Genomic DNA, 12,429 nt, shown 5'->3' with positions numbered 1-12,429 from the left:
GTTGCCATGGAGACCAGAGATGAGCAGTGCCAGCGACCTGTGGGGACCTGTGTCAAGGGCTGGGCCGGCCCAGGCAGGAGAGCCAGTAGTCACCATCTTGTCCTCTCCTCTCTCAGTTAAGGCCACAGTGACCAGGAGCCACAGAATGCCACCAGTTTAATTCTGTACTTAGGTGTTGTTTTTAAAATGGAACCATGGGGCAATATCCTTATTCTGTGTGTCTTAATAGGAAGATGTAATGGATAAAGTGAGATTTCCAAAAACCTTTGAAGAAGTAAAAAAAAAAAAAGCCACTTGTAGACATTTTTCTCAAAAGGATTTATATTAAAAATAGTATTTACAAGCCGGGCGTGGTGGCGCACGCTTGTAATCCCCGCGCTTGGGAGGCAGAGACAGGAGGAGCGCGCAGGTTCAAAGCCAGCCGCGCGCGCTGGCTTAAGAGACCCTGTTTCCAAATAATGTAAAAAAAAAATAGGTCTGGGAGTGTAGCCCGGAGGTATAAGGGCTTCCAGGAACCCCAGTACCACCAAAATAAATAAATAAATAAATAAATAATAAAAATAAAAATAGTATTTACAGTAAAAACTCCAGCTGGCGGTATAGCGCATTGGGTTATTTTCACCTAGACATTTAAGGCCGCAGAGACACTGGCTTTTGGTGTTTCAGGCACTGATTGATTCAGTCCCTTCAGACAATAAGCAGCTGATCATTTTCTAGAATTCAGAAACCTGAACAATGTTTTTAAAATTCCCCCAACGCTTATTAATATACTTTACTGGTACATCGCGCCGTACATCAAATTGAGGTCCAGTGTGATAGAAACAGACAGCACAGCTCCCGGTGCGTCTTCCTTAGATCCCATGAGGCCTGGAGGAGGGATAGACGTAGGCCCTAGGTCTGGATGTGCGGTGTCCCCAGACGCCCCGTGGTGAGGCTGGGCCGCCGTCTGCTGTGCTCTTGGGAAGGGGCAGAGTGTTGGGCGGCGAGGCCTAGTAGAACAGGTAGGCCACCGTGGGGCGTGCCCTGGAAGGGAGCTGGAGCCCTGGTCCCTTCCTGTCGCACCTTGAGATGCGCAGGTTTCCTCCGCCACGGTCTCCTGCCACGATGTAGTGCGCTGCCACAGGCCCCAGAGCACTGCGCCAGCCCACCGTGGACCGACTCCGCAGCTGGGCGCCAGAGCGAGTCTTCACTCCTTTTAATTTCATCATCTCTGAGTTTTTGTTGTCTATTTTTGCAGTACTGGGGATTGAACCCAGGTGCATTCTACCTCCATGCTATACCCCAGCCTTATTTGGGGGGGGGTTGTCTGGGGATGGAACCCAGAGGCATTCGACCTCTGAGCTATACCCCCTGCCTTGTTTTTTATTTTTTTATCTTGAAACAGGGTCTCACTAATTTGCGGAGGGCCTCACTAAGTAGCTGAGGCTGTTCGTGAACTGCGATCCTCCAGTCTCGGCCTCCCGAACGCTGGGATCACAAGCGTGTGCCACCACGCCGGGCTCCCAGCCTTATTTTTTGAAACAGGGTCTCACTAAGTTTCAGAGGGCTTCACTAAGTAGCTGAGGCTGGCCGTGAACCTGCGATCCTCCGGTCCTGAGTCCTGGGGTTACGAGTGTGCGCCACCACGCCGGCTTGTTTTGTTTTTCACAGTGACAAAGCTGACTGCCAGTAAAATAGGGCAGAGTCCTGACAGCGAGGAGGACCTGCCTCTTCCAGCCGTGGCGGTGGCCTGGCCTTGGGCTCGCGGCCTCTGGGCATCCTCACCTGCCGCTCCCATCTTTCCTGCTCCATCGATGGGCAGGATGGCCCCTGGAATCTTCTCTCATTCTGGGCTCTTATTTCTAAGTGTCAGTCCAGCAGCCTTCACTTTTATTTAAAATAAAGAACCATCCTGCAGACAGGAATCGTCCCCAGACAACCTCAGAGTGCAGAAACAGAGAAAGAGAGGCCGGTTCGGCCCAACCATTTTGTGAGCTGAATTTAGAAAGAAGCGCTGGTTTTATTTCTTAGATACAGAGAGAAGAACTAATAGAAATTGCGTGAGGTTCAGTCAGGGGAAGAGTTTTTGTTAGGATTTTTGTTTTGAAGTTCAGTTGAATTTTCAGAAAGAAAAAAAATTCAATCAGTCATTACAGAGCACTTTATGAATACCGATGGCATGAAATAGAAGTGACGTGTTAAATCCGGATAGTGTAAAATTCACTGTTAGGGCAAAATATCGACAGTAAGTATGGTAGACCTTTGAGAAAAATGATTACATTTAATTTTGTGGGTTATTGTTGCTGGGTGTTTTTTTTTATTTATTGCTTTATTTTGTTTGGGTATGGGGATTGAACCTGGGGCATTCTACCTCCAAGCTGTACCACTACCCCATTTAATTTTAATTAATTTTTTTGCAATACTGGAGATCGAAAGCAGGGGCATTTTACCTCCCAGCTACATCCCAATCATGGGTTTTTTTTTTTTTTATTATTTTGAACCTGTGATCCTCCTGTCTCAGCCTTCCAAGTACTGGGATTACAAGTGTATGCCACCATGCCCGGCTTATTTTTGAAACATTCTCACTGAGTTGTTGAGGGCCTCACTAAGTTATTGAGGCTGGCTTCAAACCTGTGATCCTCGTGTCTCAGCCTCCTAAGTACTGGGATTTCAGGTATGCAACACCACAACCGGCTGCCGTTGCTGTGCTTTTTTTTTTTCTGTGTGTGGTGGTATTGGGGGTGGAACCCAGGGGCTTTCTACCTATTTTCTATTTTATTTGAAGCCTCACTCAGTAGCTAAGGTTGGCTTTGAACCTGCGTAATCCTCCCATCCCAGCCTCCCAAGTCCTGGGATTACAAGCGTGGGACAGCACGCCCAGCTGTTGCTGTTCTTACACGTGGCTTCGATACACACTGTTCCTAGAGATGCTGCAGCAGCTCCACCAGCGGCTGGTGGAGGCCGAGCGCCGGTCCATGACGTACCTGAAGCGGTACAACAAGATCCAGGCCGACTACCACAATCTCATCGGGGTCACTGCCGAGCTGGTGGACTCTCTGGAGGCCACAGTCAGCGGCAAGATGGTAAGAAGGGTACTGTGTATGTTCCTGTTGGAGAGAAAGCAGTGTCTGGGGCACGGAGAGTGTTGACGTGCGTTTCTGGCCACCCCGTCACCAGCAGAGACGGGCATCGCTCTCTTCCCTGTGAGCCAGGCGTGGGGGCGCACCCTGGAATCCCAGTACTTGGGAGGCTGAGGCAGGAGGACCGCAGGTTTGAGGACAGGCTCAGCAAGTAGTGAGACCCTGTTTCCAAAGTGGAGCTGGGGTATAGCTCGGAGGTAGAAGGCCCCTGGGTTCATCCCCTAATACCAAAAAAAAGTCATGTGCACAGGGACCAGCTTGTTGTTGTTGTTTTTTTGTTTTTTTTTTTTGTTATTGTTTTTATGGTACTAAGGATTAAACTCTGGGGCCTTTTACCTCCAAGCTGCACCCTCAGCCCTTTTTATTTTATTATTTGGAAACAGGGTCTCACTAAGTTACTGAGGCTAGCTTTGAACCTGCGATCTTCCTGTCTCAGCCTCCCAAGTCCTGGGATTCCTAGTGTGCGCCACCATGCCTGGCTTAAGTTGGAGTTTGATATGGTTGTATTATGCAGTTTTTTAATCCATTTTTCTAATACATTATCTACCATATCCTTATTTCTCTACCTTATTCTTAATGTTAGCAAAGGATAAATTGTTTGGCAACAGATATCCCCTATATGGCAGCCAAAGCCCGAGGTGGGAGGGAGGCCCTGCAGGTGTGGGCGCGCCGATGCGCATGTGCTGTGTGGTACCGGCCAGCTTCCAGAACCCTAGTCATCTCAGGGTGTTGTTGTTGTTTTGTTGTTGTTGTTTTGTTGTTGTTGTTGTTTGTGGTACTGGGGTGGAATCCAGAGACTTTCTACCTCCGGACTATACTCCCAGACCTATTTTATACTTTATTTGGAAACAGGGTCTCACTGAGTTGCTGAGAGCCTCACTAAGTAGCTGAGGCTGGCTTCGAACCTGTGCGATCCTCCTGTCTCAGCCTCCCAAGCGCTGGGATTACAAGCGTGCGCCACCACGCCCGGCCCAGCCCTATTTTTTATTCTTTATTTGGAAACAGGGTCTCAATGATTTGCAAAGGGCCTCACTAAGTAACTGAGGTTGTCCACGAGCCATGATCCTCCTGTCTCAGCCTTCCAAGTCCTGGGATTATAAGTGTGCACCACCATGCCCAGCTACCCCTAGCCCTTTATAATTTTTTTTAATTTGGAAGCAGTCTTGATAAGTTGCTGAGAGCCTCGCCAAGTCGATGAGGCGGCACTGAGCCTTTGACTATCCTGCCTCAGCCTGCAGAGTGAGTGCTGCCATTACAGTATGTGCTGACGCTCACACCCGCGGCCTGGTTTATTTTTTTATTTTCATTTCATTTATTTATTTTGTGGTGCTGGGGATTGAACCCAGGGGCATTCTGACTGTGAGCAATACCCCCAGCCTGAAAAAAAAAAAAAAAAAAAATATATATATATATATATATATATATATATATTTTTTTTTTTTTTTTTCAGTACTAAGATGGAACCCAGGGACATTCTACCTCCAAGCTACATCCCCAGTCCTATTTTATTTTTTTATTTTGAAATCAGGTCTCACTGAGTTGCAAAGGGCCTCACTAAATAGTAGCTGAGGCTGTCTGTAAACCGCCATCCTCCTATCTCAGCCTCTCAAATTCTGGGATTACAGGTGTGTGCTACCACACCCAGCCCCAGCCTGATTTTTATTCTTTATTTGGAAACGGTCTCACTAAGTTGCAGAGAGCCTCACTAAGTAGCTGAGGCTATCTGCGAACCCAAGTCCTCCTGTCTCAGCTTCCCAAGTACTGGGATTATAAGCGTGCACCACCACGCCTGGCTCCCCAGCCCATTTTTTATATTTTTGTTTTGAAACAGGGTCTTGCTGGGATGCTGACAGTCTTGCTATGTTTCTGAGGCTGGTCTTGAACCTGCAGTCCTCTTTTCTCAGCCTCCCAAGTACTGGGATATTCAGGCATGGTAGCGTGTGCCTGGAAACCTCAGAGTTGGTTTTGTTTGTTTGTTTGTTTGTTTGTTTAGTGGTACTAGAAATGGAACCCAGGGGCCTTCTACCTCCGGGCTACACTCCCAGACCTATTTTATATTTTATTTGGAAACAGGGTCTTTTAAGCCAGCTGAGGTTGGCTTCGAACCTGCGCGATTCTCCTGCCTCAGCTTCCCAAGCATGCGCCACCACGCCCGGCTCAGAGTTGGTTTTATATTATTGATTCTCCTGTGTTCAACCAGATCATCTTCAAATAATGGGTATTTTTGCTTTGCTTTTTTTTTAATTTTTTTTTTTTTTTTTTTTGTGGCGTTGGGCATGGAACCCAGGGGCATTCAACCTCTAAGCTACTCCAGCCCTATTTTTTATTCTTGTGTTTTAAACAGGGTCTCACTGAGTTGCAAAGGGCCTCACTAAGTAGAAGCTGAGGCTGTCCGCGATCCTCCTGTCTCAGTCTCCCAAATGCTAAGATTACAAGCATGCGCCACCACACCTGGCTTTTTTCCCCCCCTCTTTTTAACTTTCTATTCCTTAGGACATTGGCTTGGACCAGGACACTCTTAAATAACACTGTCATGGGCATCTTCATCTTATTCCTGACAGTAATGGGAATGTCACTGGAATTTCACTTTTACAAAATTAGAAAGCACACTCAATTTCCAGTGAGTTCATCCTTGGCTGGAACAAGTTGACTCATTTGTACTCAACTGCAGTCATCCACTCTTTCCAATTTAAAATAAAGAATTGGAAGTGACCAAAAAAGAAGAGCCAGTAAAATCTTTTTCTTGAAATAGACATTTTTAAAAACTGAAACAATTGTACACATTGTGTTGTAAGAAATAATGCAGAGGCCGGCGTGCTGGCGGCTGAGAGGAGGATTGTAGGTTCGCGGCCAGCCTCAGCTGCTTAGTGAGGCCCTCCACAACTTAGCGAGACCCTGTTTCAAAATAAAGAATAGAATAGGGCTGGGCGTGTAGCTCAGAGGTAGAATGCTCCTGGGTTCCATCCCCAGTACTGGAAAAAGAGAAAAGAAAGGAAGGCAGGAAGCTTGTCACTTTGCCGAGGACCTCAGTAATAACACTGTCTAACTGTGGGGCAACATGCCAGGCGTGGTGGCGCACACCTGCAATCTCAGTACTTGGGAGACCGAGGCAGGAGGATCACAGGTTTGAGGCCAGCCTCGGCAACCTCGTGAGGCCCTCTGCAACTTAGTGAGACCTAATTTCAAAATAAAAAATAGCACTGGTGTGTAACTCAGAGGTAAAATGCCTCTGGATTCAATCCCTAGGACCACAAAAGAAAAAAAAACCTGTAATGTCACAGTGAGGATGGACATTGATATGATCTGTTGGTATTTTTCAGATTTTCTCAATTTTTTATATTATTGTTTGTATTAAACTCTATAGAGTTTTACCATCAGTATACGTTTTTGTATTAAAATTGTTTTGTTTTGTTTTTATTGTGGTACTAGAGATGGAACCCAGGGGGATCCTACCTCTGAGCTACACTCCAAGCCCTATTTTTTATTCTTTGTTTTGAAACGGGTCTCATGGAGTTGTAAAGGGCCTCACTAAGTAGCTGAGGCTGGCTTCGAACCTGTCTCAGCCTCCCGAATGCTGGGATTATAAAATTGTTTTTAATAACTTTAAAAATATGATTACCTCACAGGGTGTGGTGGCGCATGCTTGTAATCCCACTCCTTGGGAGGCTGAGACTGGAGGGTCACAGGTTGGAGGCTAGCTTGGCAATTTAGTGAGGCCCCCAGCAACTTAGTGAGACCTTGTTTCAAAATAAACAAATAAAAAGGGCATAAATGTAGCTTGGAGGTAGAATGTTCCTGGGTTTAATCCCCAGTATCACAAAAAACAACAACAAAATAGTATGCATTCTAAAAAAACTTCAAAATTATAAAACAGTACAAAAAAGAAAAATTATAATAGTACTTGTTAACATTCCAGACATTTTTCAGTACATGCCTGTATACATGCACGCGTGCACACACACACACCTTTTGTGTGTGCATGTGGTACTAGGGATGGAACCCAGGGGCTTTTCTACCTCTGGGCTATACTCCCAGACCCATTTTATATTTTATTTGGAAACAGGGTCTCACTAAGTTGCTGAGAGCCTCACTAAGTAGCTGAGGCTGGCTTCGAACCTGTGCGATCCTCCTGTCTCAGCCTCCCAAGCACAGGGGTTACAAGCGTGCGCCACCACGCCTGGCAACCTTTGTTCTGCAGAAATTGGTCTGGGGCCACACACTAGTCGCTTTTTTACTAGTACCTGGTCACATTGTCTTTTTTTTTTTTTTTTTTTTTTTTTTTTGCAGGTCTGAGAATAGAACCCAGGGGCATTCTATAAGGCTGCACCCCCAGCCTTATTTTTTATTCTGTGTTTTGAAACAGGATCTCACGGAGTTGCGGAGGGTCTCACCAAGTAGCTGAGGCTGTCCGCGAACCGCGGTCCTCCAGTCTCGGCCTCCCAAATGCCGGGATGACAAGCGTGCCCACCACGCCCGGCCCTCAGTCACATTCTTGAAGTCATTCAGCGCTCTCCCCCAGCGCCTCACCTTCATGGCTGCAGCGTTTTTGCCGTGTGGTGGTTGTGCATTTTACTACCTTCCTACTGTTGGGTGTTTAGGTCGCTTCCAGGCGCTTATCTTCATGAGTTATATATTAGAGCACAAGACGTCCTCGGAGACGAGCCTTCGGTATTTTTTTTTTTTTTTTTTTTTTTTGCGATATTGGGGATGGAACCCAGGGGCATCCTACCTCCAATCTACAACACAGCCCTGTTTTTTATTCTTCATTTTGAAACAGGGTCTCACTAAGTTGTGGAGGGCCTCACTAAGTAGCTGAGGCTGGGCATGAACCTGCATCCTCCTGTCTCAGCCCCTTAGGCCTCGCCAAGGCAAACGTGAAGCCGTTTCTGGCTGGCGCGTTCTCCGTTTTATAACTCGCGCTTACAAAACTGGCTTCGTCGGCTCATTTTCCATCGCGGTGGAAATGCAGCAAGCAGCGTCCCTCGTTTGAAATGGGACAGGTGATGGCACCTGTGGCTCCTTAGCTGTTTTGATCTGTCAGGTCAATGTGTTAACTCCTCCCCCAAAATCCCAAACTAGAGCCGAGTGGTTCTTCCCCAGCTCCTGCCTCCATGTCCCCCTGCCCTGGCCCTCCGCCTGCCTTTCTCCAGCCGCCCCTTCCTCTTCGCAGATCACCCCCGAGTACCTTCAGAGCGTCTGCGTCCGCCTCTTCAGTAACCAGATGCGGCAGAGCCTGGCGCACAGCGTGGACTTCACGAGGCCCGGCACGGTGAGGCTCTGCGTCGGGTGGCGCCCTGCTCTGTCCCCCCCACATTTAAAATGATTAGAGAAAATGAGTGCACACGAGAAAATCACACTCAGAGCCGGGCATGGTGGCGCAGCTTGTAATCAGCATTCGGGGGGCTGAGACTGGAGGATCGCGGTTCGCCGACAGCCTCAGCTGCTTAGTGAGGCCTTCTGCAACTTAGACCCAGTTTCAAAATAAAGAATTAAAAATAGGGCAGGGAGTGTAGCTTGGTGATCGAATGCCCCTGGGTACCATCCCCAAACCCTCAAAAAAAAAAAAAAATCCTACTCAGTAGGTTGTATCACAGCTGGCTTGGGAGGTCTAGAAACTCAGAAGGAAAAGAAAACTGTCTCTGAACAGAACACAGCTGAAGGTTCGGCCTCCCGGGGCTGGTGGGGAGAGAGGATCCGCCTGGCCACTGCTGTCTGGAGCTCCTGTGGCCTGGGAATCGGTAGCAGTGGGAGGAGACCTTATTCTCTCTTTCAAAAGGACTGCCAAGTGCTGGGATTACAAAGGTGCGCCACCACGCCTGGCTAAACAGGAGGATAGCAGGTTTGCAGCCAGCCTCAGCTGCTTAGTGAGGCCCCCTGCAATTTAGTGAGATGCTGTTTCAAGATAAAGAATAAATACAGGGCTGGGGTTTAGCTCGGAGATAGAATGCCCCTGGGTTCCATCCCCAGTACCACACACACACACACAAAAAGCCAAGCTGGAGTGGTGTTACACACTTATAATCCCAGCACTTGGGAGGTTGACACAGGAGGATTGTAGGCTTGAGGATGGCCTCAGCAAGTAGTGAGACTCACCAACCTAGAGACACTTGGTTTCAAAATAAAAACTAAAAATAGGGCTGGGGGTATAGTTTGGAGGTAGAATGCTCCTGGGTTCACCAAATACCATAAAAAATAGAATAAAAAAGGACTTCCAAGTGAGAGTTGTAAGGTTTAAGGCAGAGGCTTTTTTCTTTTCTTTGGTATTGGGGCTTGAACTCAGGCGACACTCTACCTCTGAGTTACACCTTTGAACCTATTTTACTTTTTATTTTGAAACAGTCTCACTAAAGCTCCTGAGGGTTTCAGTTGCTGAGGCTGGCCTTGAAACCACAATCCTTCTGTCCCAGCCTCCCAGGTACTGGGTTACAGGTGTCTGCCACCATGCCTGGCTGCTCTTTTTTTTTTAATATTAATTCATCACATACTCAGTGTTTTCCAGGTTCATGTTGTGAAACCCCATCATCTCTTACCTATACAAGCATCCCTGTATTTCCATTTTCTCTATGTTTCTGCAGTGAGCGTATCTAAAATTGATTTAAATTTAAAATTGAGCTTATTTAAAATTATTTAACTGCCCTTGCTACTAAGGGCAGTTTAGGAAAAGCAGGGGAGGAGCCAGGCGTGGTGGCGCACGCTTGCAATCCCAGCATTCAGGAGGCTGAGACAGGAGGATCACGGGTCAAGGACAGCCTCAGCCACTTAGTGAGGCCCTTTGCAACTCGGTGAGACCCTGTTTCAAAATAAAGAATAAAAAATAGGGCTGGGGGTGTAGCTTGGAGGTAGAATGCCCCTGGGTTTCATTCCCAGTATCCAATAAATAAATAAAAGAAGCAGTGGTGCAGCCTCGCTGGTGTTTTGTCCCAGGAGAAGGCACTCATGTCATCTGTTAGGAGACCAGTCCTGCCACCCGTGGCTGGTCTCTGGCCCCGAGGCGCAGGTTCTGTGTAAGCCTTAGAGAGCGGCGGGGAGCATGCGCCGCGTGCGGCTTGGCCGTAACCGCTTGCTTTCTGCTGAGTCTCGGGGGACCAGGCAGCAGAAGCTGCGCCCATTCTCACGCTGCTCCTGTGGGGTTCTCTGCAGGAAGGGCGGGAGAGGATGTGGAGGAGAGGAGGTGTCGTCATTTGCCAGGCACGTCTGCCGTAGATTTATGGTGTTCGTCTCGGGAGTTGGACTTACCATGTATCAAGAAGAAAATTAAGACACACTTTGGAGGGGATGTCTAGTGACTGACTGATAGGATTTAAGATTTGGAAGAAGTTTGCTTTTCTTTTTTTTTTAAGGGATTAAATTCTACTCTAGGGCCAAACAGATGCCACCAGTTTCAGGATAAGTGGACACGCTCAGTCTCCTGTATAGCGTGGTCCTCGCTCAGCTCCCCTCGGGCACACGGATGCACCGAAGGATCCAGCTAATTGTGCTCCGGAAGTACAAAGGCCCTGCACCCACCCAGAGCCGGCAAGGGTCTGCAAAGTGACCGCGTCAGATGCCAGTCTGTCTGCACATCTGGCTGCTACCATGCGTCCGCAGCCTTACTCACTTTCATGTTGAAAGTTTAGAAGGAAGCCAGGCATGGGGGTGCGCCATTATAGCCCCAGCACTTGGGAGGCTGAGACAGGAGGACCACAGGTTCGCAGCCAGCCTCAGCATCTTAGCAAGGCCCTCCACAACTTAGTGAAACCCTGTTTCCAAATAGGAAATAAAATCAAGCTGTGGGTTTAGCTAGAAGTAGAAAGCCTCTGGGTTCAGTCCCCAGTGACAGACGGACAGATAGACACACACACACACACACACACACACAAACACACACACACACACACACACACACACACAGTTCAGAGGGCCCAGAAAATAAATAGTACCCCTCTTCCCTCCTGAGTTCAGAACCACCAAAGAATGGCAGAGGGGAGGAGAGAGGCTGAGAATAGAATATCGCTGTTGGTGCTGGCCAGCCCCTGCTGGAGAATGTGGGTTCTGTTTGCAGGGAGCTGGGTTTTCTCCTCAAACTGTAAAAGTACAGAAGCAGCCCCACCCAGACCTGGACAGCTCTGCCGAGCCAGCGCCACCGCACGGGGGCAGCACAGGAGCAGAGGTGACGGGCCCTGGCTGGGCCTCTGGCGAAAGGAGAGGATGCGTAGGCAGTGCGTGCCCAGTCTGCCCCGGGCCTGCAGATCCAGAGAGTCGGCCCTCTCCTCAGGGAGAGGAGAGATCGTGCTGGCAGAGCGCCCTGTGACCGACAGAAACGCCAGAAAAGTCCACGAGTGTGCTCCACCCTCGCCTGGGTCCGCCCAGGTGACTGTGTCCAAGCACCTGCACCATTCCCAGAGCTGGCGGGCAGAGCCCGTGTTCCCAGAGGGTTAGAAATGGGATTCGTTTCTTGGATGTTAAGAATGATCCCAGGTAGCCTCTAATAATTTTTTTTCCCTCCAGCCCTATATTTTTATTCTTTATTTTGAAACAGGGTCTCACTGAGCTGCAAAGAGCCTCACTAAGTAGCTGTCTCAGCCTCCCAAATACTGGGATTACAAGCGTGCGCCACCACACCAATTTGTCTTTTCCTTATCAGGCTCAAAAATTGGGTTGCAGAGAAATCAGATTTGATATTATCAGCAACCTAGTGAGAAGAAGTTAAGGTTCTTCCTTTAGGGCAAGAGAGATAAGCAAACAAAAAAACTTTCCAAGATTACGCAAGTACAGCCATGGCGTTCCACTTCTGTCAGGACAGACTGAGGGTGCTGTGGTCATGACGCCGCAGCGCCGGCGATGCCCTCGCCGTCTTAGACTGTGTAAGTACACTGCGATGTCTGCACAGTGTGTCCTCCCGGCACATATGAACAGACACTCAAGGGCAGGTGTGCCCTGGCCGGCGTCCTTTCCCAACCCAGGCCCACGGCCTGTCCAGGGGCAGCAATGGGCAACGGGCAGCTGACCGCAAGATGGGGCAGAGTCTGGGCTAACACTTAACGTGGAATCCAAGTCCCAGCTCCTGGGTGAGCCCCAGGCCCACCTGGCGCAGCGCTGGCTGCGCGTTTGTAGGATAGGACTTTCCCTCTGAATGCACCTTGTTCAGAAAAACACCGCAACAGGACAGCCCAGCTGGGGTTAGCCACTCTTTCACAACTCCAGGTGAGGCCCCTTGGAAGTAACAGGTAAAATCCAGGTGATAGCAGTAAATCTCCCACGGGCCCTGGACCCGTGGCTCCCAGAGGCCCCTGCTTCCACACCCACCACCTGTCTTACAGGGGAACCCTCA

The 12,429-nt window shown here is 48.7% G+C and overlaps 1 protein-coding gene across 3 annotated transcripts in view; it reads left to right on the top strand.

The window, feature by feature from the left end:
- ARMC9 (armadillo repeat containing 9) overlaps positions 1-12,429 on the top strand; it is a gene marked incomplete at its 5' end in the record, with an annotated part of 119,861 nt that overhangs the window by 19,444 nt on the left and 87,988 nt on the right. For 2 of the 3 annotated variants that reach the window (XM_080689896.1, XM_080689894.1), the window contains 2 exons: positions 2,905-3,062; positions 8,290-8,388. In XM_080689896.1, the coding sequence (XP_080546022.1) occupies positions 2,905-3,062; positions 8,290-8,388 (257 nt within the window). The remainder of the gene's footprint in view (positions 1-2,904; positions 3,063-8,289; positions 8,389-12,429) is intronic. The other variant, XM_080689895.1, reaches the window with a different exon arrangement.

Source organism: Muscardinus avellanarius (genome assembly GCF_963383645.1).
Source record: "Muscardinus avellanarius genome assembly, chromosome: 2".
Taxonomy (NCBI): Eukaryota; Metazoa; Chordata; class Mammalia; order Rodentia; family Gliridae; genus Muscardinus; species Muscardinus avellanarius.
Note: the sequence above shows the minus strand (reverse complement) of the source record. Positions and strands in the feature narration are given on the sequence as shown.